This window comes from Hyaloscypha bicolor, assembly GCF_002865645.1.
Source record: "Hyaloscypha bicolor E unplaced genomic scaffold K444scaffold_61, whole genome shotgun sequence".
Classification (NCBI taxonomy): domain Eukaryota; kingdom Fungi; phylum Ascomycota; class Leotiomycetes; order Helotiales; family Hyaloscyphaceae; genus Hyaloscypha; species Hyaloscypha bicolor.
In genome coordinates this window covers 196218-220136 of record NW_020194563.1, presented here as the reverse complement: position 1 = coordinate 220136, position 23919 = coordinate 196218, and the positions used below count along the sequence as shown (strand labels likewise).

Genomic DNA, 23919 nt, shown 5'->3' with positions numbered 1-23919 from the left:
ACGACTCTGGACCAATTATGTTGCTACATCACAATCCCCGGCCTTACAATCGTTGACCAAGCAGTAGGGAAGCATCTCCCACTGCTCGACCATCGTCCTGGGATGGAGAATGTACGTTTTTGGAGTTATGCTAGCGTCTGTGGCCATTTCAACCTATGCTTTGGACTCATACCCAGCAAGATCTGGAAAAATTTCCTACTTCCTTAGCCTTGCTCGCGCTTGCAGAGGCTTCACTGTTGGGTACTTTCAGCAATCGTGGGATGAGAAGGATAGATTCGGTATTTCTTTCGGCGTTCAAGCTGTGTTTGGTGGCCATTGCATTGGCAAAATCTATCTCCACAAATATGAGCGAGCATGAGAGCAAAGGGTAGCTCTGTCGTTTAGTCTCAAACCCATTGTTCTTGCAGACCAGGTTTGTTAGTTTTATAATTATTCTTTTCCTGTGGTAACCATGATAAGGTGCAATCACCAACTGCTGGTTGAATTTGCCGGCTTGTCAACCTTTTATCATCATTGAAGGTCGCGTTGATACTCACTAATAGGTCGATATACTTGTGATAGTGGCTGTGTTGGTTAAGCCTAGAAGTGGGTCCTTCACAAACCACTGGCCCATCTGATTAAATTGCCCATTTGGTCTAGTTCCCATCGACCTCCGCAGTTGCGAGGAGACAATAATCATTTAGTTTAGACTAATCGTTCTTTTCGGTGATCGGGTGGCTGCAGAGATCTATGAATTTTTAGAAGTGTATTTCATCTCAACACCAAAAAATATTTTATCACCGAATTTGCTATTTACGGCAACAGGTAAAGTCCACTAATAGTGAACAGAAATTTCTGGGAGGAACCACTCCTGTACTCTTCTTTATGAGATTACTAGACCCAAAACTAACACTGGGCTGAGGGAGGGTGGTCCCGGATCTTGTCTGCTGATATCTCAAATGCAAACGGTCCGTGTTCTTCGCTTTCCCCCACCCCTCCGAATGCCCCAGGAGACACTTATAATGGCGCCAGTTGCCTTGGCACCTGGTTTGTGTAGTAGTTCTTATAAATCAACTTTTGATAACCCGAAATGTCATGCAAGGAGTTACCCCTCACACCCCGCACCAAGTTGCCGAACTCAGAGTAATGCAAGTCTGTGATTCAAAATAAAATGCCAAATTCTTAACGGAAACGGCAGAATTCTCGGCCAATTGAAAATCCACCAAGGGGTAAACACCACCAACTCGATACCTTCCAGGTACAAAGTACTTCGTATCTGCAATGTAGGGTCGGCATGTCTCTCTGTACAAAGGTAATAAAATGCCAATGAGCACTAACGAGTACTTAACTTCAAAGATGGAATAAAGCAAGTCCTTGGGAGGTGCTTGGTCTGCCTACCCTTGGAGAAACAGGGCTCAGGGGGTTATGTTCCAGGAAAACGGCGAGATGAAATGTTCATCGCACAAGCCGCTGTAATATAGGTATTAGAATTTTAGATTCTGTCACTTGAATACCGGTAGATTATCCTCCAGAGAGTGGCAAATAAAGGTGGACTTATCGGGCCGACTTGTTGGGAACAACAGGTCCAAGGTTCCCCACTTCCCCTCGTTCTCGCGGAACCTCCTGCGAATAACCAGCTTTCTACCCCAAGAACCACTTTTCAATTCACGAAGTTTACCCGAAGACCATCTCGATGTTGGCTGCACAGAAAGATCCTCTACCCGTCCACACACGCGGAATTGTTTTGCAAGAAAAGCCCCACTACACTTAAAACTTTTAACGAGTTTCTGAGGGAATACGGAATCTTCGCAGCTGGTATTTCACCAAAATATCACATCCAATTAAGCCATAGCTAAACATATGGACCTCGCCACCATGTGCACTTTTGTGGGCTATGTGGAGAAAAGATAGATCTCTGCAAAGATACAAAAAGGAGAAATCCCCCTCTTTGTTCCATCTCAGGCTTGCTCGACCAATCCCCCCGAGACCTTGATTTCGTTTACTCATCATGTTTTCAATCCGGATACTATCCTTGGCCACGACAGCCTTGGTTGCACTTGTTGGTGTCTCCAATACGCAGAATATCACAAGTGATACGTTTTTCTACGGCCAATCCCCTCCTGTGTACCCAAGTCGTAAGCCCACACTTTTACCTGCCTTTATTAAAAGTTGCCAATACTCATTGAATTTTCCAACAGCTATCGGAACTGGAACCGGCAACTGGTCCGAGGCATACAAGAAGGCTGAAGCTATGGTAGCGCAGATGACTTTGGATGAGAAGGTACGAAACTATATTAATATCAGCGAGGAATGAAAGCTAAAAAAAAAAAAATCATAGTCGAATCTCACCTTTGGAATCAGCAGTAAAACCAATGGCTGCTCAGGAAATATTCCGGCTATTGAACGCTTAGGATTCCCGGGGCTCTGCCTACAAGATGCTGGTAACGGTGTCAGAGCTACTGATTTTGTTAACGGGTATCCCAGCGGTCTTCATGTCGGTGCAAGGTGAGAATCCCAAGTGTTAACCAGAATACCTGCGCATGGATTCTGATCCAATGGCACAGCTGGAACAAAGATCTTGCGTACAAACGAGCTCTAGCTATGGGTGGCGAATTCCGCTCTAAAGGGGTTAATATCGTTCTTGGGCCGGGTACCATTTATCTCTTCATATGCTTCCAAACTTCGCTAACCACACTAGTTGTCGGGCCACTTGGGCGTGTTAGTCAAGGTGGACGTAACTGGGAAGGTAGGCTGCCCAATCAATTGTTCGCTATCCGGATCTGACATTAATGAATTTCTATAGGATTTTCAAACGATCCCTATCTCAGTGGTTCTCTCGTGTTCGAGACTGTGCGTGGCATACAGGAGAACGGAGTAATAACTAGTACAAAGGTATCTCTCCATTGTATTTGCTTTCTAAAACCGACTATCTACTGATGGTTTAATCATAGCACTTCATCGGAAACGAGCAGGAGACAAACAGAAACCCAATCACTAACGTTGCGGGTCAGTATGTTGAATCAATTTCAGCAAATATTGACGATAAATCTATGCACGAGCTCTATCTTTGGCCTTTCCAAGGTATATTGTCTCCGTATCCGAAGTCACATAGCAATGCTGATTTGTCCCCAAGATGCTGTGCACGCAGGCACCGGTAACATAATGTGCTCATATAATAGGCTGAACAACTCACATGGCTGTGCTAATAGCAAGACTCTGAATGGTCTACTGAAGACTGAGCTTGGCTTCAATGGCTTCGTTGTCTCCGATTGGTTTGCTCAGCATTCCGGTGTTAGTAGTGCACTTGCTGGTTTAGATATGGCTATGCCGGGTATGTTCTGAGAAGTTATTCAAAGAAATAGACACTAACTATTTTCCAAGATAGTGAAGGCTTCTGGGGTTCGAATCTCACTACCGCTATTCGGAATGGTTCTGTTCCTATGTCAAGGTTAAATGATATGGCCACTAGGTATTTTCAACCACTCAAAATATCGTTCATCCCGCTGACGGTAATTTCCTAGAATTATCGCCTCTTGGTATCAAATGGGTCAAGACAATGGTTACCCAACTCCTGGCATCGGCATGCCCGTTGATGTCCTTGCTTCGCATAAAGCCGTGAATGCCAGGAATCCATCCTCAAAGCAAGTCATCCTCGACGCTGCTATCGAGGGACATGTTCTCGTCAAAAACGTCAACAACGCCCTTCCTTTAAAATCACCAAAGCTTCTCTCACTCTTTGGTTATGACGCTAAAGCTCCTGACCAGAACGACCCCGCCGCCGGATTTGGTTCATGGGTACTGGGGTTTGAGAGCGGGAACGTCAACGAGGCAATTCCTGGTTTTCTTGGGACTCCTCAAATTATACCGATCTCTCAGATCGCTATCAATGGCACCATAATTAGTGGAGGTGGATCTGGTGCGAATAGTCCTGCTTATATCAGTGCTCCATTCGATGCGTTGCAAGAAAAGGCGTACCAAGCTGATACTACTATTCTCTGGGACTTTATCAATGTCAACGCCACAGCCAATGTAGACGGAGCATCAGACGCCTGTCTCGTATTCATCAACGCATTTGCGTCTGAGGGTTTTGACCGTGTTGGGCTCCATGACGACTTCTCAGATGCGTTGGTAAACAATGTCCGTACAACGGCCAAGACTCGCGCTGCAATTGCTAAAAGTCGTCTAGATTGCAGACCAATGCAGCAACACCATTGTGGTTATCCACAACGCAGGTGTCAGATTGGTTGACCAATTCATTGACCACCCTAACGTTACAGCTGTTATCTTTGCTCACCTGCCAGGTTAGTTGGGCATGCATTCCCACCTCTCCACAAACCGTCGAAAATCTCAGAGTCGTACTAACTCTTATCGAAACAACAGGCCAAGATTCGGGCCGCGCCCTCGTTTCTCTCCTCTATGGCGACTTCTCTCCCTCCGGAAAACTGCCTTACAGTGTTCCAATGAATGAGAGCGCTTTCGGCGCCCTTCTCAGCCCTGCTCTCCCTGCAGCCCCTTACACCCTGTTCCCACAAGATGACTTCACCGAAGGTATCTACATCGACTATCGTGCATTTGATGCCCAGAATATCACGCCACGCTACGAATTCGGTTTCGGACTCTCCTACACCACGTTTGGCTACTTAAACCTAAGAATACTGGCACGTAGCGGTGTCTCTCGCAACACCTATCCTACGGGTTTGATTAGAGAAGGTGGCGCAGAGGATCTCTGGGATGTCATTACGACGGTCACCGCTGATGTGAAAAACACCGGTGCCGTAGACGGTGCGGAAGTCGCGCAACTTTACGTGGGAATCCCCGGGGGCCCGATCAGGCAGTTGCGGGGCTTTAGCAAAGTCCATATTCAGGCTGGGCATACAGCCACAGTGAGCTTTGATTTGACGAGAAGGGATTTGAGTGTGTGGGATGTGGTAGTGCAGCAATGGAAGCTGCAGAGTGGCAAGTATTACATATATGTGGGGACCAGTAGTCGGATTTTGCACCTCGATGGGACACTGACAATCTGAGAGGGTGATGATATCCATGCGAGAAGGTGGAAATGGAGAAGGAGAGAAAGGTGCTATGAATTATGAATTTTGGATGCTAAAGTAATTACCTCATAGCAATATTTCTCATCCTATTTACCCCTCCTGCTTCTGAGGTCCTGTTTTTGCAGTAGTAGTAGTAGTAGTAGTAGTAGTAGATCTTCCCAAGAAGAAAGCATTACTATTCAAGTTTAATTTGAGGCTTTTATATAGCAGGGCAAATGAGATGTCTAATTATTCTTCTTTTGCGGAGAAAATATAAAATAATATTACCAGGTATTAATCAGGGTAATAATGACTTATAATTAGCTATTTAAGCTTTTTAAAGACTTTAAATTGAACTTGTATAAAATAATATATATAAAATTAATAAAATTAAAAGAATTAATTAAAGTAAAGTATTTCTTTATTTACTAAAACATTGCTATATTAGCGGCCGCATATAAATATCCCTAATTCGGCCGAAATATAATTCTAATTAGGGGTATTTATGTGAGGTGTTTGTTGGTAGGCAATAAGACAATAGAATGAATCAGTGTGTTGTGAAACCACAGTGTTAAATTCAGTACAGAACTAATCTCTGTCCCTCCTGTGAGGTCCAGGGAAGCCCCCTCTAAATAGGAGGCCCCGATGGCATACATACAATTAGTGATTTATAAGCCTAATGCATATGATGTAAACAGTGGTTGGTTGGGATATCGAAGGGCTGCTGATCTCCCTGATCGACACCCGCGACATCCGAGGTTCGTCACATGCCCTTAAGTCACGTGCGACCCTGCACACATCACAATTTATATGCGACTACTAATATAGTAATGTTTTAGTAAATAAAGAAATAAATGCTTTAAAATATATAAAGAATAAACTTAGTTAAATAAAGTAATTGCGCTATATCTAATTAAGAGATTGCAATTATAATATTATATTATTTCTTTAACCGGTAAGAGTATATTAGTACAAGCCAATATTTTACTAAATAAAGAAATAATAAAATAAGTATTAATATAATTATTTGCTCTCAGATTTAAGCCCTATTATATATACTTAGGAATTTAATTTTATAATTACAAGTATTACTTATTAGGGATACTAAAATTATATAATTTAGGACTTAAATACGTAATATCGTAAAAGAATTACTCCGACGTAACTAACCCTTCGCCTGGTGAGACATTGCCACCTTAGCGGCCGCACGCAATTATCCCCTATTAGGCCAGAATACAAATCGCTTACTTCAATTATGCTATCTAAATTCATGCGGCCGCTAAGGTGACAATATATCACCAGGCGAAGGGATAGTAATATTATTATGCAGATGTGACCTGTGGCCAATCAGAAGGCTCCATGTAACAACTAGTGCACTTTCGTGCTCCTCTCCAACAATTATTTATTAATTTACTCCCTTCCACATAATGAATATGCACGATTTACGCGCTCATTTATGCAGTGCTTAATGCAATACATATTTGGCGAGTTGATTATTATAATCGTAATAATTACAAATCATGCATCCTTATCCCTAATTCAAGATCATCCCGTCGCAGGCCGCCCGCTCGTCCAAGTTAGGGAGTTCCGTGTATTTTTAGCGACTTTATGCTGCATCGGGCTGGTAGAAACGCCCGTTACAGGGGCAATTATCCCGCGTTTTGACGAGGTCGCAACACTAAAAAAACAAAAGCGTACATTTCTGTCTCATTGCAATTTTCATTCGTATTGAAATGCTCCACAATCCCCCGCCAGCACTTCGTACAAGTACGTGAACATTTCCAGTCGCCCACGTCGGTGTTAGCCATTCATTTCCGTCTCGGTCGTCAATTCTGTCACAAATTCACAATCATCTTTACCATGGCGTCCCAATTCTTGACAATTATTGCCTGTACGCTGTTTGCATTATATTCCATGGCGCTGGGCCAAACGAATTTGTTGCAAACAAACTTCACAACAAATTGGAATCCGACGGGAGAAGGTTGCGTGGACACGGCGGGGTTCCTCTCCTGTTACGCAAACCAGGGCACCACAGCAAATTCTTGCGCAGATGCTTGCAGCGCCAGTAACAAGAAAGGAAGCGCACCGTACAATACCTGTATTACTGCTTGTAATGAACTGTGGTATGCAGGGAACATAGGTTGCTGGCTCCAGAGCTGTTGGAATCAGGTTGGTTTGTTTATTCCCTATTCATTCGGAGCTTAAACCGCTAACCGATGGATACAAGGTCTACTCTTGCGGGTATCAACTCGCTGCTATATACTACTTTGATGGCACTGGTCTGCCCCAAAATTCGGATGTCCCGTTCTACCCTCCACCCAACGACGCTTCTGCGGGTACTTGCTGTCAGTTGTACACCTTTAAATATCTACAAGCCGACTGACAGATCTCCAGCATGCAATCTCGGCTACGTTTATGGAAACGTATCAGCAGTCTCGACATCGATGCAAGGTTCTAGTTGCGGGGTGATTGCGGGTGGCGACAACGTTACTCTCTATGAGTGCGAATGTTGCGAGCTCTCCTGGCCAATCTCCAAGTGAGTTCATCGATCATTTGCCTGACACCTGTTAATTCTTCTAGTATCTTGACCGCCTGCCCCAAGTCCGATCTCTCTATAATCAGCTTCCAAACATTTATTACAGAAGTCGAGAAGACTTTGGCCCCATCCACCGATAAATGTGCCATTCTGAACAACGGCTCCGAGATCTGTGTCAAAGATTACAACTTCCCGTGGGCTGGAACGATGGCTTACAATCCTCTAAGCTTGCCTGCAGGGGAGCCGGGCACCGCGGCCTTGTCCAACACGGCTGGAAATGCTTTCACCGTGTTCCCATCGACTGCTGTCGTTACGTTAACGTTGCTCTCTTCATATACGAGTACCATCACGCCCGCATCTTTCGTCGCAACCGCCGCTGCGAACAAGCTATCGATCTCCGGGACTTCTCTTCTAGGTCTTCCCACTTCGACTAGGAGTATAAGTATTGCGACTACAAGCACAGCTGCAGCTTTCACGACTACTACTACGAAAGCTAGTTCTGGGACGAAGACGAAAGGGAATCGACTGCTCCTATTGCTTGCAGTGGTTTTGGTTATTATTGGAGTGTTATAAGAGGTTGACAGAAATGCTATTCTGAGTTTTCATGATTCGTTCCTCGATGATTCCTAATAATTACCGAGTAAGCTACCTGAATCCTGATCGTGCAAATGTATTAGAACCCGCACGTCCGAATACTTCCTTGCTGCTTCCAGCGTTCAAAGAGCCAAAATTATTTAGTTAATAGTTATTTTACGTCTATGGGCTATAGTAGGCTAACCTCTCAAAGGATATAGAAATGTACTAAGATAAGGATTTAATACAAAGTCTTATTTATATAAAATAATTAAAACTATAAAGAGAAAAAGAGTATTCTTTATAGTAAATAACTATAAATCCTTAATCCCGCAGTATTATAATACTTTTATAACCCTAAAAAGTATTTTAAATATAAGCAAATATATTAAAAGTCTTATAACTACAAATCTCTAATATTTATTTAAGTAAATACTAGATATTATATTCTTTTATTAAGAGATATTTAAATCCTTTCAAGTTCGAATTTAAATATAATTAGTTTAATTCAAGAACTAATAAATTAATTGCCCCTTTTATACTTATTATAACCTTTTAACTAAAAATTTATTATATAATTATAAAATAGAAGTTTATAAATAATATATATTAATTAGATTTCTTATAAAAGGCGTGAGTATTATATAATTAAAGGTTAAAATATATAAATCTTTTTTTTAATTATATAAAGCGCGAAAATATTTTAAGAAAATTATAATATCCTTCACGCGGATTCGACAAACGACTCCCCCAGGGCTCGCCATCCTTATGTTTATATATATGTTCAATGGTTGGCAAGAGGTAGGGATATGGTAGCAGGATCGAAATCGTGAGGTTGATAAGGGGAAACCTCTTCATGTCGCTCGTTTCGTGATTTAGTCTTAGCCCAAGAGCATGAAAACCCTTGGTATCCAGCCTGCATACATGGATGTGCTGAATCGTCGCAGGTCGTTAGAACAACCATATGTCGGAAGAAGATATGATTATTGAAGCCCAAGGATCGTGGAGGCGATACAGTAATGGATGAAGTTTTTTCAAGACACAACGACTTCTTCGAGAAGAGAGCTGCCCAAAGAAGATAATTCCAACTCACTTGACGCGTTTCAGCTGGTCCTGCCGAGGATGAAGATGTATACCTGCTTCCCCGTACAATGGGGCTTAGAAACCGAGGTCCGAGAACCGTATCTTTGTTCCGGTTTATCTTAGCGACTACGATCTCATCTCTTTGATGAATATATCTCGCGCTCGTGATGCTGGAGTAGCTTGGGACCAAGGAGATAGCCCAATTCTCGTTATTCCACATCGGAATCATAGCTTCTCAGTTCACATTGTACTGAAGGATTAAGGACATTTAAATTTCGTCGTCTCTCATCCGAATTCATTGATTGTACTACTCCTAACACAAACATTCAAAGTTCAGTGCTATCCCCATTGTCCCTCCCCTTTATGTACATTCAAATTTGTCCCAGCTCTCCCTAAACTAGCTCGTCATTCTACCATCCGAGTGCGGAATATCGAGGGCGAGGCGGGAGGAGATAAGCCGGTTCTGGGCGTTGAGGTAGGAGAGATCGGTCAGATGCATCCGAGGGACGAGCAGGTTGTTCCACGCCCTGTTGTGCAATGCCACCCATATCAGCCAACTCAATATCACCGCTACGTTCCGTTCGAAGCCTGTCACCCATAGTATACCTCGGATAGCCCATGCACAATCGAAGATAGCCCTTACGATTCATCCAGATGACAACGAACCAGATTCCACCGATGAGAAAGATGACCGTGCCAATGTTGACTTGTAGGAGGGAGGAGTTGGACGAGGAAGTATCTTCTCCATGCTCTTTGCGTTGACTGAGGAGGCCGCTGCCGGTGAGAGTGATGGTGAAGCCTGTGATGACGAGGGTCAGGGCAAGCTTGTCGGGTAGGTATTGGTCGTTGCGGAGGCAGGCGAAGCGTGCTGGGTTACGGCTGGCCATCTCGGCTTTGTGAAATGTAGATGTAGATGAAGGTTGGCTGTGTGCTCGAAAAGGAAGGCAACCGTGGTATGTAAGGTGGTGGCTTGGGGGAAGAGATCGGAGACGTGGAGGAGGTTAGGGTAGAGCTCTTCGATAGAGGTGTAATTCGTAGAGACGAGGCGTCCCAATTGGGTAAGGCAGATGTAGACGCGAAGTACGCTCGATTGCGCGGGTTTGACTGGCACGATGCCGGTTATGGTACTGGTCGCTGAAGGGAAGCGCGGATGGTCGTGGTTGAGGAGGAGTAGGAATTTCCAGTCCCACGCTTTGGTGGTGTTTCGAAATTTTGGCGTGAGGCTTCGGCCTCGGATAATAGATTTCCCATTAGTATTTCCTAGACTCTAGGCGTGCGAGCCGCTTAGAAGGTTGATTTCAAAGTAGATCATGCGAGATGATGTCGTTGAGGAACGTGGTTGTTCCGGAAGCTCTTGCGTCGGCTGCAAAACCGAGCCGAAGGCTGTGAACCACAAGCCGGTAAATGACTATAAATGGCCCTAATAAGGATAAAGATGCTTGGGAGGTGTTTTAAAGTGTAATAAAATAGATTGTAGATAATATTATTGAGGATTGGGAGCGTGCCGGAAGTGCTACTGTCGAGGGCAAAACCGACCTGCTAACCTGTGAATCACCAATTGGGAAGTGACTAGGAGCGAGCTCACTGAGGATGGAGAGGTGTGAAAGACGCTCTGAAAAGCAATGTCATAGATCTTAAAGAATAATGTAATTGAGCGCTGTGAAACGTGCTGGGAATCCGGAGTATAAGGCCAAGCAGAGACTGTGAATCACGATCTAGGAAGGGAGCAGGAGTAATCTATGAGAACTAAGACAGAGAAGTGCAATGGTAATTTCAAGACTGCATTTCCGGGTGAACAACTTCGAATTATTTGCGCAAGTTGGCAATACTTAGTCGAATATAGGATTCAGGGGCTTAAGCGAGGTAAGGTCACAAGCCACATCAATGTGCTCAAGTGCTATTCCTTCAAAACACAAATAATAGACATGCGTGGTCTTTCATGTTGTAATATTTGACAAGGGTTTGTCTATTTTAAGGTAAATTTTTTTGGTAATGCTATGAGTAATTGCAGTGCTTTGATATAGGAGCTCAGCAAGGTGAAGACTGAATCATACTGATACCCCCTGCCATCGTTCTCAAATACTCCCAGATTCAGCAAAAATTCTAAAACACAATACTGCACTTATCTAACTCAAGGAAGTGTTGTGGCCAGGGGAATTACACCATAGAATGAAGCGATATTGTCTTGTGCATTACTGCCTCCCAGCTAGAGCAACTCAGGTTGCAACAAATTTGAAGCTCTTCAAGGCTTCATGTCGAAATGAATTGGGGGACAAATGGTCAAGTTTTACAGTACCCTGTTTCAAGGTCCCGAGGAAATTAATAGTGAGTAATCTTTCTCATTTCTTACTGATTCACGGAACAGGAAGAGTGAATAACAGACAATGATACACTTTCTTTGTATATATGCAGGGTGGGCTTTGACTGCTTTGGTGTACTCTTGAGGCCGAATGACTCTTACACTCTGGGGAGTTATCTTGCTTGACCCTTCTTTAAAATTCGCGGCTGGTGAGCCAAAGTTTTGAGGCGCATCTCATTGACCCTTGTCAGCTACTGTCGGCCGCGGCACTGGGGGCTTTTCTTGTTGAATATCGCAGGTAGAAAGTATGGTATTATGAACCTTGTTGATAACTCGTGGATTGCACGTGGCAGATAGCAAGCACACTCCATGCCAAACATGTGCATACTATCACAACCCTCGGCTTCCCGGGCAAGCTCATCAACTCAGGATTTTTTCACTACCACAAGGCTCCCGCGTATCCTAAGTCCCAATCACAAAGAGGGACAGGACTCGAAGAACATTCTAAATCACGCAAAACCAAGTTGATAAAGAGATGCTTCACTGGAAGAGGGCGCCAAGGAAGGGACTCAAATGGAGAGCACAAGCCATAGACCGCACAACTCGTCGGAACTCTGGCAGGACTTGATCAGAGGAGAGGAACAATGCCATGTGTGTATCTACGATCTAGGTCTTTAAACGCCACCCATGCCAAACCTATTCAAAACGCGAAATCACACCACCCATCTATACATTCGGGCTCAAAAGATCATATTTCACACATCGCTCAACCTAGACTATGTCAGCTACAGCTCCCCAGCACACCAGAAAGGAAATTAGAAATACTCACATCCTCAATACTAGCCTGCAAGAATTTCCTCGCCTCGAGACCCGCCCAAACCTTCAACATCGAGAAATCACCCTGTCTCAACATCCCGCCCCCACTCTGCGCACCCAGCTGTCTAAGGATTGGCAGTGCGCTGGATAGAAGGTCGATATCCGGGTTCAGGGACCTGCCTATTCCCTCTAGCAGCAGGATACTGATAACCACGTTCACGAAATCGCCTTCCATTCTCACATGATGCGTGCGAACCATGCTGAGAACTTCGTTGAGGATGTCTCCTATTTTCATGTTCCCCAGTGCCAAGGTGCGAGATTTTACGCCGAGGACGAGATGTTGCATCTTCAGGGCGAAAATCTCCTTCTCGATTACAGCGTCTGGCTGTCTGCAGCGCTCGCACATCAGTAGACCGGCCTTATACCCGTCGAATTCGGCAATTGCTTTGAAGAGATCAAGGAAATTCCTTCGGTTCGTGGCATTCAGTTCAGTCACGAGTCCTGTATCGATGAAGATTAGCTGTGGTCTGAAGCCTTCTCTATCGATTTTCTCGAGCTCGGCGACCCAGGCTTTGGTATCTGTTTTATGGCGATAAGGACGCAGACGAGCAAGGACCTGCTCTGTAACATCGGGCTGAGCTTTTGGGTCTTCGTCGGCGTGTTGCCTGAATGAGAGGTGTGGTAACTGCGGTTTGGAGGATTGGTAGAAGCGGACCATGATATTGCCTGGGTGGAGATCCGCGTGGATGAAGTTGTCAAGAAGCAGCATTCTGAGGAAAGCGTCTAAACCTTCATCGGCAATTTCTTGCTGGAAGATGCCCCCGCCATTCTCCATGAAGTCGGAAAGCGGGATCCCCTGGGCGAACTCTTCGACGAGAACTTGGCGGGTTGTGAACTCGGTGTATGGATAGGGAAACCATGCTGTTGTTCGCTCTTTGAATTTCCGCCGGAAGATTGTGAGATTTGCGGCCTCTATTCGGAGATCCAGCTGTAGTCTCATCATCTCCCCAAATTGTTGGACTTCATCTGGTAGAGATAACCACTCGATGGTTGGAATGGCATTCAAGACTGAAGCAAAGAAGCCCATGATTCTGAGATCTTGTCGAACAATCCTCTCAACTCCCGGATGCAGGACCTTGATTGCGACGTATGAGGATGGCACTCGCTGAGGCGTGCTCTTGATCAACGTATCCACATTCTTCCAAACATTTTTTCGCAGGTTCGGCCGCTCTTCCAAGTCTGGATCTCCTGGCACAGCAAGGTCATGCTTTAGCTTCGCCTTGTAGACCTGTGCAATAGCTCCCACTCCCAGCGGCTTCTCATCAAACTCCACAAATATCTCCTCAAATGGTCTACCGTCAAATGCTCTTCTTATAATTCGTTTCGTTTCGTGCAGAGAGTGTGCCGGTGCATTCGAATGTAATTGAGACATGACCTCGCACATTTCTGTGGGGAAGATGTCGGATCTCGAGGCTGCCCATTGTCCTAGCTAGAAACATCAGTACGGGTTCCCGCATCCTGCTTCACAACTCACCTTGATAAAAGCCGGCCCAGCCCTCTCCATCGACCTCACAAGAAACGAATACCACCACAGCGTCCCTGTTCTCTCGTCTCCTCTTGTCTTATCTCTGCTCCCAACCCAGATGGCCGGGACACAGGCCAAGACCGGCACAAAAATAACCACCAGATGCAGGAATCGCAGCCCGGTACATATCGGCTCCCAAATATACAGATCCACAAGGACTGTACAGTGGTCTCTGAACCGTCGCCAACCGCGGGCATCACTGCTGACTTCCTTCTTTATCTCATCCCGGGACGCTTGCAGCATTCGGCCCTCAGCCGTCAGCTCAGTGTCCCCATTGTCTTTCTCGGAGATCTGCACAAAAGCCAGTGGACTTAATCCCACAGCTGCAGCGAAAAGCAAGCCATCCCGTTTGGGAGGCACCTTCCAATACCCTCTCCATCCCGCTGAATTCCATCCTCGGAAACCGCTCTGGAGATGTGATTGTCGGATTGCCGGTCGCACTTGGGGGAGTTGCTGTCGCAGGCATGTTCGGCCAAAGCGGGATGCCGACTGCATCATCCTCAGATGACTGTCGGTTGAGGGCAATGCTATCGGTGCTCCATTGAAGGATGCGGATTTGGCGATGGTGTTTTCAAGCTTGTGATCCGTCGGCGGTCGGAATTCGAATCCGCTGACGTCAGGCCAAAACGGCTAGAACTTCAGGCGAGACTTCAATTAATTGCCCCTATCTCCGCTGCTCTTTATTGTTTACTACCCCTTTTCTGACCAAAATTCAAGGATGTGCTAGTAGAGCGATTTAAAGGCCGCACCCTCACTTGTTAGACATCTAAACCCGTGTTCTCTTCTCCTCTAGCGGGACCTTGGAATGCCCCTGGATAGCAAATATTACATTTTACAGCCTGCAGCTTGAAGGGTGTCTCAGACACACCCGCGTGCCCAGGAACCTGGGACAGCACTAAACGAGGAGGAAAGGGACTGCCTGTGGACTCGTGCTTATTATTGTTTTGAGGCTACTGTAAGGCGCATTAGTATGTCCGACTGTAGGTAGGGAACAGAAATTCGAGAGCCAAAAGTGGCATTTTTAGTTAGAACTGAACTTTGTTGTTGTATAATCGTGTTCTCTGCCTTTTTATTAGGGTAAAATTATGTATGTGTAATCCTTTTTCCAGCCCATTCATTCTCAGATCGAGTCTCAAAACAAAGCAGCAACTAACCCAAGCATCCCCGCGAGTCCAGCAAGTGAAGCCGCTTGTACGCGATCCGCTGCTCCCGTGACCTGAGCAGGTGGTGTAGACGAGCTGGTAGAAGTATATCCAATAGTTGGGACACTGCCCGTGAGGTTGATGGTTTTACCTGTTGCGGTACTACCTGCTGCTGTGCTGAGCTCTGTAGAACCTAGTGTAGTAGTGGGCTTAGACGTGGGTACAGAACCTGTTGTTGTGTAAGTTAGTGTGCAGGGGCAGTTCGTGATTGTGAGAGTGGTGGGCTATGTGAGTCAGTCTGTTTTCGTGTGCTGGATTTGGGAATGGATGTGAGAACTGACAGCTGTGACAGTATAGGTAGAATTTCCTTGAGTAAAAGTCGTGGCAGAGGGACAATAAGTTGTGTATGCCGTGACTGTCTGCGTTGTCACGTATGTAGTGCTTGAAGGAGCAACAGAAGAGATGGTGCTGTTTCCGCCTCCTGAGCTACCTGGCTTCTTAAGCAGCATGAGCTCGTCCCCGATAATCCCACCATCACCACGCACGAATGACCACTTCAGAGCGGTAGAGTTGAGAACGGTGAGCTTGCTGAAGCCGTAGTGTGTTTGGTCGAGGACGGCGGTAATGTTTAAGATGCCTCCAGAAAGTGTGCTGTGGCTTTCGATGTTACCTGCCATGCCGTTGATGAGATGGGTCATCGAGACGCCGGGATTGGTGTAGTAAGTGTTGTTGTTGATAATTGAGGCTTTATCGATCGTAGAATTGACTCCCAGTGGGAACAGGCGTTCATACCAGTGGATGTGACTACATAGATTGTCAGTTTTGGCCGCAAGATAAAGGAAGCACCTACCCAGACAAATACGCATCAACACCATTTTCAAGCAACAACTCTTCAAATGCAGCACGCAAATTCTTCTGATACGACGAAACCATCGAGCTGTACATAGGACGATGAGACATGGCAATAACCCAAGGAGTCTTCGTTCGATCGACGCTGGCCAGATCCTTGGCCAGCCACTGATACTGTTCATAAGCCTTGGTATTTTTGTAGCTGCCGTTGATTGTACCAAAAGGCCCGGAGTCAGTGACATAAGTCTCGTTTGCCTTGGGCGAAGTCTCGTTCCCTGTAAGGTCGGCGGCGAATGGATACTCGGGACTATTGGCGAAGTCGGTCTCCCCGTCGAGAGAGACAAAATGTGCAAGACCGTAGTCGAAAGAGTACCAGAAGTTGCCTACTCCTCCGGTCTCCGCGCCGGGCATGCGGAAACGATTTTGGTAGGCGGTAAAGTTCCTACATCTGTCAGACAAATGCTTATTTTGAATTTCGGAGTCCTTACCTTTGGGATGGCGGGCAGCTGAAGTATGTGAGCGCCGATTTGGCCGCCGTTCCATTGGTGACATTGTTGTTCAGGTAAGCAGTCAGAATATTACCAGGACCATCAAATTCGCTGCAGGTTGCTTCATGGTTACCTGGAAGGACCATGTAGGGAATATTGGCAGTAATGTTGTTCATCCACTGCTGCCAAAGATCCCAATTGGACTCGTACAGTACACTCATGTCCCCGCCTAACGGGCCACCTTGGTTGGCAATCTCTCCAGCTGGTAGTGGAGTCAAATAATCTGAAGGCGTGGGCGGTGGGATCTCAGTAGAAGTGCCGTTGTAGCACACAGGCCAATCATCTTCGCAGGGAAGAATGCCGGAATACCAATCATCTGCGTAGCTGATATCTCCTCCGTGCCAGGCGAAAGCAACTCCTTCTCCAACGGCCTTGAGTAGCTGCTGGTACGTTCCGCCTGCATTCGTGTACCCCATGTCATTCAAGACAGCAATAGTGAACCCTGTCGGGTCTCCAGCAGCACGCGAAGTTGTGAAACTGAGGACATCTGAAGCTGTTGTTCCATTGGCTGCAGGAATTTGGTAATAATAAGTTGCATCTGACTTCAGGCCGGAGATCTGGACCTCGTGGTAAAACTGGCTGCACTGTGTTACCGATACTTCTGAACATGGCGGGGTACGATCATAGCTACAAGTAAGTTAGTACGTTGCCTCACATCAGAAATTGGGTCATTTGGTGTGCTCACGTGTGAGAACTACCAATGGCTTTGGAGTCTAAGGCCGTGGCACTGATACCCCATTTGACCGATGGTGCTATACCCAAGCCGAACGGAGTTTGGTAGTGGATATTGATACCCTGCGGAATATATGATAAAGCGATAACATTGATGTTGTTGGTGGGCTTGCTTGATGAGGGAACGACTGCAGGGGGTTCAACTAGACGAGGAAACCCCTCCCCATTGCCGTTGATGGTAGGATCAATCCAATCGCCTATAGGGACCGCAGGTCCGGTATAGGGGTAGGACTCATCGACTGTAGGGATAGCACCACTGATGTGAATGCAGAATGCAGTATATACTCCAAGCAGAAGGGTCGGAGTAGTTGACTTCATGCTGCAAGTCTGGACAACGAATGACAGACGAGACGAAAGCAGGCACCGAGCTTGAACGAGAGCTGCGCAGACTTGGCGCGCAGAACAAGCTTTAGGAACAAAACAGCCTGCCTGCAAGTTCCACGCAGAATGAAACGGGTCTTGGCTGTTTATGTACCCTCATAGATTCCGTAGACGCAAGCAAGGATCAATTCTTATTATGGGGCAGGAGGTTAATCTGCCCCGGACAATCCGTCCCTCTCACAGAAGATCGTCGGAGCTACAGTCGGTCCGACCCAAACACGACAAAACGGTCGCTCTTTTACGCCCATAATAACTTTTCAACCACAACCTTCATTAATTTATACTAAGTAATGCGATTATAGAATAGAACCAGGCGAAAAATACCTATTAATCAGATTTTTGATATAATTTGTGGTTCATTAATAATTAAGGCCTAAAGTACACGGACCCTTTTTACTTTTTTGATTTTTCGTCATACAAAGCGCAAAAATTGTTGAAATTAGGGGCCTGAGGCCCCTAATAGGCTTAGTAAGCCCTGGAACCGAACGCCATGGGGCTGTGCACTAGCTTAATACCCTGTCCAGCTGGAATACCCTGTATAGCTGGAATACCCTGTACGGCTGGAATACCCTGTATAGCTGGAATACCCTGTACGGCTGGAATACCCTGTATAGCTGGAATACCCTGTACAGCTGGAATACCCTGTATAGCTGTAATCGGTTCAGTTGGCATAGGGATTTAGTACATGTGACTTAGGGGGTTCAGGGCTATATATACGGGCTACTTACCACTGTAGAACAGCAGTCAATTCAGTACGTTTTACTTGGTTTACATTGCAAGCACGTGACCCTAGCTTTGCTTTAGCTAGTTCAACAAAAATATTTGCTCGCTAAGGTCACGTGAGCCCGGACTTCAGGGAGAGATTAGGGCATCTCACCAGCCTTATTATTAATAAAATAATAATAATTAAGCCCTATAATCTTAATTGAACCTTCCTAAGTACTAAATATAGCTTTTTCTAGTACCATATATATTATATATATGGTGGGACTATAATTAAATAGGTTTCAAGCTTACTTTTAGCTAAACTAAATCCATAAACTTAGCTTCTTATTTAGCTACCTTCTTTCCCTTCCTTTTGCATATTATCCCATTCGTCTATTACCTTTTTAGATATCGTTCTATGGCGTTTTTGCTTCTTTACGCACCAAGCAGCTTGTTTAATACTTAATCCCTTCCGATATACATCCATCCAGCGGAACGTACGGTTGCAAAACCTCCGTATAGTCTCAATCGAACAAGCTTCAAGTGCCTCTACTACCTTAACCTTAGCATCTAGGAAGCTAACCTTCTTTACTTGACGAAATCGAGTTTTGCTATACCCCCAGTACATCTCAATTGGATTGATTTCGCAGTGGAACTTCGGTAGAAATACAGCCTTATGTCCCCGCTCTGTAATAAGCTCTTCAATTTGACTCTTCTCCTCAAAGAAGTCTTTGTAATTCGAGAGTATACGAGCTAAACAGTACGTTTGTTCGATAGCGGGAGGGTATTCAAGGGGTATAGTATACTTAGTACCCTTTGGATACTTAAATCTTAAGCCAGGGATATTGTACCCTCGCTCAATAAGAATCTGTTCCACGCCCTTAGGCTCTCTTTCTCTATTCGGATTAAGTTGCCAAAGAACTTGTATAGTACCCTGTAACCCCGGAATCGTATACTCCGGTGGGAAATACGTATCCCTCCTATAGGGCTTGATATTACCCTTTTCAATCCCTCCTGGTATCTTGTTTATACCAAAGGCGTTCAGTATACCTTCGCCATGCGAAGCGTATACAGAAGACTGATCAAATATTAGAACAGCTATGTAATTTGGGTACTTCTGTTCAAATATATCAAGCGTCCTAGCAACCTGTACTAGTAGCTGTTTTGTATCCCACCAGGGATCTCCATTTGAGCCTGGATATATAATTTGACGGGCATCCAAATCGGGGTCGTCCGGAATAAAAATGCCTTTATTATTCGGTACCCTAATATGCCCCTCAGGCCCTATAAATTCAGAATCGTGAATTAGCCTCCCTTTGCTCTTTCCTGGCATTTTTTGCTGACTATCTGCTAGCCAGAGGCTCTTTTTATAGTCAAAACCATAGAAACAGCTCTTATCGTAGAAGTACATTACATATACCTGAACTCCAATTGGGAGTGAAGGTTGAATCGTATGCCATATACCAGCTTTATCCTCCTCGTACTGGACTGTATACGATAAAAGCTCGTTTATTAATGGTAAAAACACCTCTTGACGATACTGAATCACATCAGATCGTTCGTATCCATCTACATAAAGCCCTTTCTTAGTCTCATGGCGATAAAAGCCGAGCCTAGGAAGCCATAAGTAAGCTGTACTACGAGCGATTGGCCTTTCGATTATCGATAATAATCGAGGTAAAATCTCCTGATTAACGGCATTCAGGAAATCGTTTGGTAATATTGTTCCAAGCTCTTGATTAATCAACCAAGTACGGCAAGCTAAAAAGATGTTCTCATTATCCAGATAGGAGATACCATCCCTTTTACTACCCCTAGCCTCCAGTAGAATGCCATGCCACTGTCGATAGTAATTAAATAACCCCCTAATTCGCCGAGCTAGTATCTTTCCATCGTTAAAGCGGTGATTACTGGAAGCTACTAAGAGTGATGCATCGATTCTCCCTAGTCGATACTGCCCTGGTTTCAGGAGCTGTTGGGTATATTGCCGGAGTAGGTATAAGTCAGCGACTATATATAGAGTATATAAGTCTTTTATCTGTGCTAGCTTTATATCCACATCGTCAAGGACTTCCTGATAAGTCATTCGTACGTCTAGAGCTTCGTTATCTCCGCAAGCGTTTCCAATAAGGGCATCCAAAAGTAGCTCGTTTGTTCTATTGTCTTTATCCTCAAGCCTTTGCTCTTTTCTTAATTGCACATCCCTAGGGATATTAATTGGCCTCTCAATAATGCCGAATTGTAGCTTCTTTTGTTTAAAAGACGGTACGATTATAGGGGTCTTGAGCCTAGCGACTTGAGTATCTTTTGCCCTCTGATCGTATATATGCTTTTGTTGAGTTCTCAATGGCTTTGCTGATTCCTTTATTAATTTGGAGACGTACGAGCCTCTGGAAGCTAGAAATAGTATTAGTATACTTATATTATAATATAAAGATAAGAAACTTACTAGTCTGTACCGTAAGTCTTTGCTCTTGCTGTGCGAATATAGGCTTCTCCAAAATAATCGTCTCATTACCACCAATAATAAGCTTCCGCTGAACCCAAAAGAGAGTTGAATCTTCAAGCTCTAATTGATCGCCTTGTTCAATATCTGAACCATCAGAATCGTCCTCTATATTAGAGGGTTTCCCATGCCGTTCGTCAAGAGTTGCTTGGATTGCAGCTTCTTCAGCTAGAGTGAGAACTGTAATTGAATCAAGAGTTGAATCAGCTCGCTTGCGCTTCTGAAGGCTTACAGAGGTAGCCATTGGAAGTATTCAAAAGGGGCACTTGATTGGGTTTGTGGTTGTTGAGATATTAATATAATTATGGAAGAGCGGTCAATCTGGGGGGGCAGTCACGTGACAGCCAAAGTTAAAAAATGACCATACAAAGCGCAAAAATATTTGCTCGCTTAATTACATATATTATAACTCCCTTAATAATAAAGATATTATAATTTTGAGACTATAGAATTGATTCCTAGCGTATATAGTATAGTTTTAATTAATACGATTTATATCAATTAGTATTATGGTGGTTTTTTTTTTTTTTTGTCGTGTTTGGGTCGGACCGACTGTACCCTGTACTTCGGAAGTTCGCGAACTGGGTACGGCTGGTTGAATCTCGCTAAGCCGAACAAGGAAGGCAATACTGGAATTATACCAATTCAGAAGGCAGCAAAGTTGCAAATCAAACAGTTTCGATATGTTCCTAGCTCCCGATTGGTTGGGTTCCCAAGGCTGATAGCGAATCTAGAATGATTGAGCTTGCTTTAAGCTTCGTTTCTCGCGCCAAAGAACTTCGTGTTCTGAGGATTTTTGCATTCTGTGATGGGACGGAAAGAGGGGCAGATTAAGGAAGGCCCCACTCATGTGCATGCATTGATCGGGGATCATCAGGAAACGAATTAAAATTCCCAGCAATCCACGTGGCCAAGACTTCACGGCACATAGGGTCATAAAGTTTGGAGGATGTAATTTCGATAGCGACTCGTCAATGAGAACAGCACTGTATATTCGCCTCCCATTGAAAAGAGATGCCAATTCCGAGACCACTTCGTAGATGTTTGCCGAGTTCACGATTCTCTGGTGAGAGTTGGCCGCGACTGCTGTAAATTTAGGTGAGCTTTGCATTTACCCCTGAAGCCACCAGAAAGCACGTCGCTTCCGCACAGCTGCTTCAAATCGCCCAAAATACTTCAAAATTCCAATCTGTCATTAGAAAGAACTCCTCTTGCCTACCTCTATCCGTAGATACATTTTTTCTATTGTATCTTTTTGGACATTTCTCTTCGTAAATTAATTCAGTATTTAAATTTATTGAGGTGTTCTTGGACATGGCCTACCTTGTTCAGTACAACTCTGGGAGCCCATTTCTCGTCTTCAAGTCTTAAAAACAACCAACCAACTCATTATAACAGCCGACCAACAGCAAGGTATCTGTTCAAGAAAACACACAGCCCTTATCCCCTTCTTTTGGGATCGAGACTGGCTTCCTTCATTATTCCTGAAGCTGTCTTTCTCCTTCACGTTTATCCCCCCCTCCCATACCTGTTATTCCGCTAGCATAGCTTCTTCTTGTCTTTCCCCTCCGCTCGAACCGCTCGTATGTCGAATGCATCCTTTCTATCGGTCTCAGCTAACCTGCGTTGGTGCTGCATGCTGTCGTCCAGTTTGATAATATAGACCACGTTTTTGGCTTCCAAGATGGCGTCCCAATCCTTGTCGCCCATTCTGCATTCTTCGTTGGGTTCGATTTATACGCCAGAAGATGAGCCTGCTTGCTATTCTTATTAGGCAATCATATATCGCTGATTTTGGGATAGAGGAAATCATTTGTGTTGGCGTGGTCTGATTTGAACTTAAATTGCGCGGTAGCGGCGCAAGTGAAATTGATATCTATTTTTGAGCTCCTAAAGACGATATTATCTTGACTGTTTGGTGTGAGGAACGGCCAATATTATGCACTAAGGGAAATGTTTGCTCTTAGTAGATGTTGGCCAGTGTAAAAGGGAACGGGTCTCTGATTATTGGCTCACAATTGACAACGATGCTTTGCTCCAGCCTTACAGTTACAAATGTGGCTTTATGCGATATCCGATTGTCAGTTATAGGTGAGCTCATACATGCGGTAGTATTTAGCCGGATCTCATGTCACGCCAACACACGTTCCTCTCCCCAAACTAAACCAACCAATTTTAAAACACAAGAGCAGGCCAGTCCCCCTATCTCTCCTCAAACATGAAAACGGAACTGCAAGAACGACGACGGCGACCCATAGAAATGCAACCCAGAGACTAAAATCTTGAAAAAATTATAAAGCGGAGATGAGGGATGGATATGGAGCGGAGGCCAGGGAAGCGGATGAGGCTACCTTACAACACAGACGGGAGTTAGACGTTATCAAGAATGAGCATGACGAGAAGATGAAAGCGCTCGATGCGGATTTCAAAGAACAAGTTGAGGCCGCATTCGCGAAACATGGCGCATGGTTGGGAGAAGTTTCGGCGAGGCAGAAGAAGGATCGAGGTGTGTGGTTTCGTGAAAGTCGGGATAGTTTCTGAGCCCACTCGTTTATGTTGGAACTATTGAAATGGGAGCAGTTTGTAGAGGTTGTATTACTTTGGTAGGCTGCGAATCAGGAATCCGGATATGGAACCGTCCGAAATCGAGCCGTTTACCCCCCTGATTTCAGCCACTTTACGGCTAATGTTGTCAATAAATATCCATTCCAAGCAGAACAATGGGAGTAAAGGTATATGCCTTGATCGAGTCATGGACTGATAGGTCAGGCTGATTTGTTTGGGTTTTCGGTGAGCTGGGAAGAGACGCTGACGATTCTTACCACTTGGGTTTGACTCTCACCTTTCAGAGCGGAACAGAAATCTAGAGGTTTCGGCGAATTGCTCTCATACTTCGACTTTCCCAGATCGATGAGAACAATGATGTGGAATTGTTCGCGAGTAGTACCTCATATTCTTTATTGTTGCCTAAATATCTACATTCCAGTCTTGATGAATTACGCTTCATAGTTCGAGGTCTTACTTCTCTCTTTCAGCACTAATCTAAGAGCTAAGCCTCTCTTTCTTGGCTTTCCACATTCCCGTTAGCCAAGGCCATTGCACAGCCCTGCGAACGCCTTCTGCCAACAACAGAAAAATGCCAAGATCCTGTACGAAGG

The 23919-nt window shown here is 44.9% G+C and overlaps 6 protein-coding genes across 6 annotated transcripts; 2 read left to right on the top strand and 4 right to left on the bottom strand.

Moving 5' to 3' along the window:
* Nucleotides 1-1987: 1987 nt before the first annotated feature.
* Nucleotides 1988-5075, top strand: K444DRAFT_589251 (glycoside hydrolase family 3 protein; the record flags this gene model as incomplete). Its single annotated transcript, XM_024878094.1, has 13 exons — nt 1988-2114; nt 2178-2260; nt 2318-2484; nt 2544-2629; nt 2678-2725; nt 2783-2871; nt 2931-3060; nt 3113-3310; nt 3361-3448; nt 3501-3774; nt 3856-4116; nt 4166-4280; nt 4360-5075. The coding sequence occupies 13 exons, from the start codon at nt 1988-1990 to the stop codon at nt 5001-5003; spliced, it is 2310 nt and encodes a 769-aa protein (XP_024737010.1). The 3' UTR covers nt 5004-5075.
* A 4520-nt stretch (nt 5076-9595) lies between these two features.
* K444DRAFT_629531 (uncharacterized protein) lies at nt 9596-10085 on the bottom strand (the record flags this gene model as incomplete). The annotated part of the gene is made up of 2 exons (XM_024883068.1): nt 9596-9786; nt 9842-10085. The coding sequence occupies 2 exons, from the start codon at nt 10083-10085 to the stop codon at nt 9596-9598; spliced, it is 435 nt and encodes a 144-aa protein (XP_024737009.1).
* Nucleotides 10086-12278: 2193 nt separating this feature from the next.
* K444DRAFT_643101 (ubiquinone biosynthesis protein-like protein) lies at nt 12279-14393 on the bottom strand (the record flags this gene model as incomplete). Its single annotated transcript, XM_024884819.1, has 2 exons — nt 12279-13802; nt 13848-14393. 2 exons carry the CDS (start codon nt 14391-14393, stop codon nt 12279-12281), a joined length of 2070 nt encoding a protein of 689 aa, XP_024737008.1.
* A 146-nt stretch (nt 14394-14539) lies between these two features.
* On the bottom strand, nt 14540-17616 carry K444DRAFT_561234 (acid phosphatase AphA). Its single transcript, XM_024876930.1, has 5 exons — nt 17123-17616; nt 16378-17064; nt 15891-16331; nt 15382-15844; nt 14540-15324 (listed from the first exon to the last, which is right to left on the bottom strand). The coding sequence occupies exons 1-5, from the start codon at nt 17485-17487 to the stop codon at nt 15031-15033; spliced, it is 2250 nt and encodes a 749-aa protein (XP_024737007.1). The 5' UTR covers nt 17488-17616; the 3' UTR covers nt 14540-15030.
* A 988-nt stretch (nt 17617-18604) lies between these two features.
* Nucleotides 18605-20431, bottom strand: K444DRAFT_721934 (uncharacterized protein; the record flags this gene model as incomplete). The annotated part of the gene is made up of 1 exon (XM_024888539.1): nt 18605-20431. Exon 1 carries the CDS (start codon nt 20339-20341, stop codon nt 18605-18607), a length of 1737 nt encoding a protein of 578 aa, XP_024737006.1. The 5' UTR covers nt 20342-20431.
* A 2577-nt stretch (nt 20432-23008) lies between these two features.
* K444DRAFT_612739 (uncharacterized protein) lies at nt 23009-23374 on the top strand. Its single transcript, XM_024880200.1, has one exon. It carries the CDS (start codon nt 23066-23068, stop codon nt 23300-23302), a length of 237 nt encoding a protein of 78 aa, XP_024737005.1. The 5' UTR covers nt 23009-23065; the 3' UTR covers nt 23303-23374.
* The last annotated feature ends 545 nt before the right edge of the window (nt 23375-23919 follow it).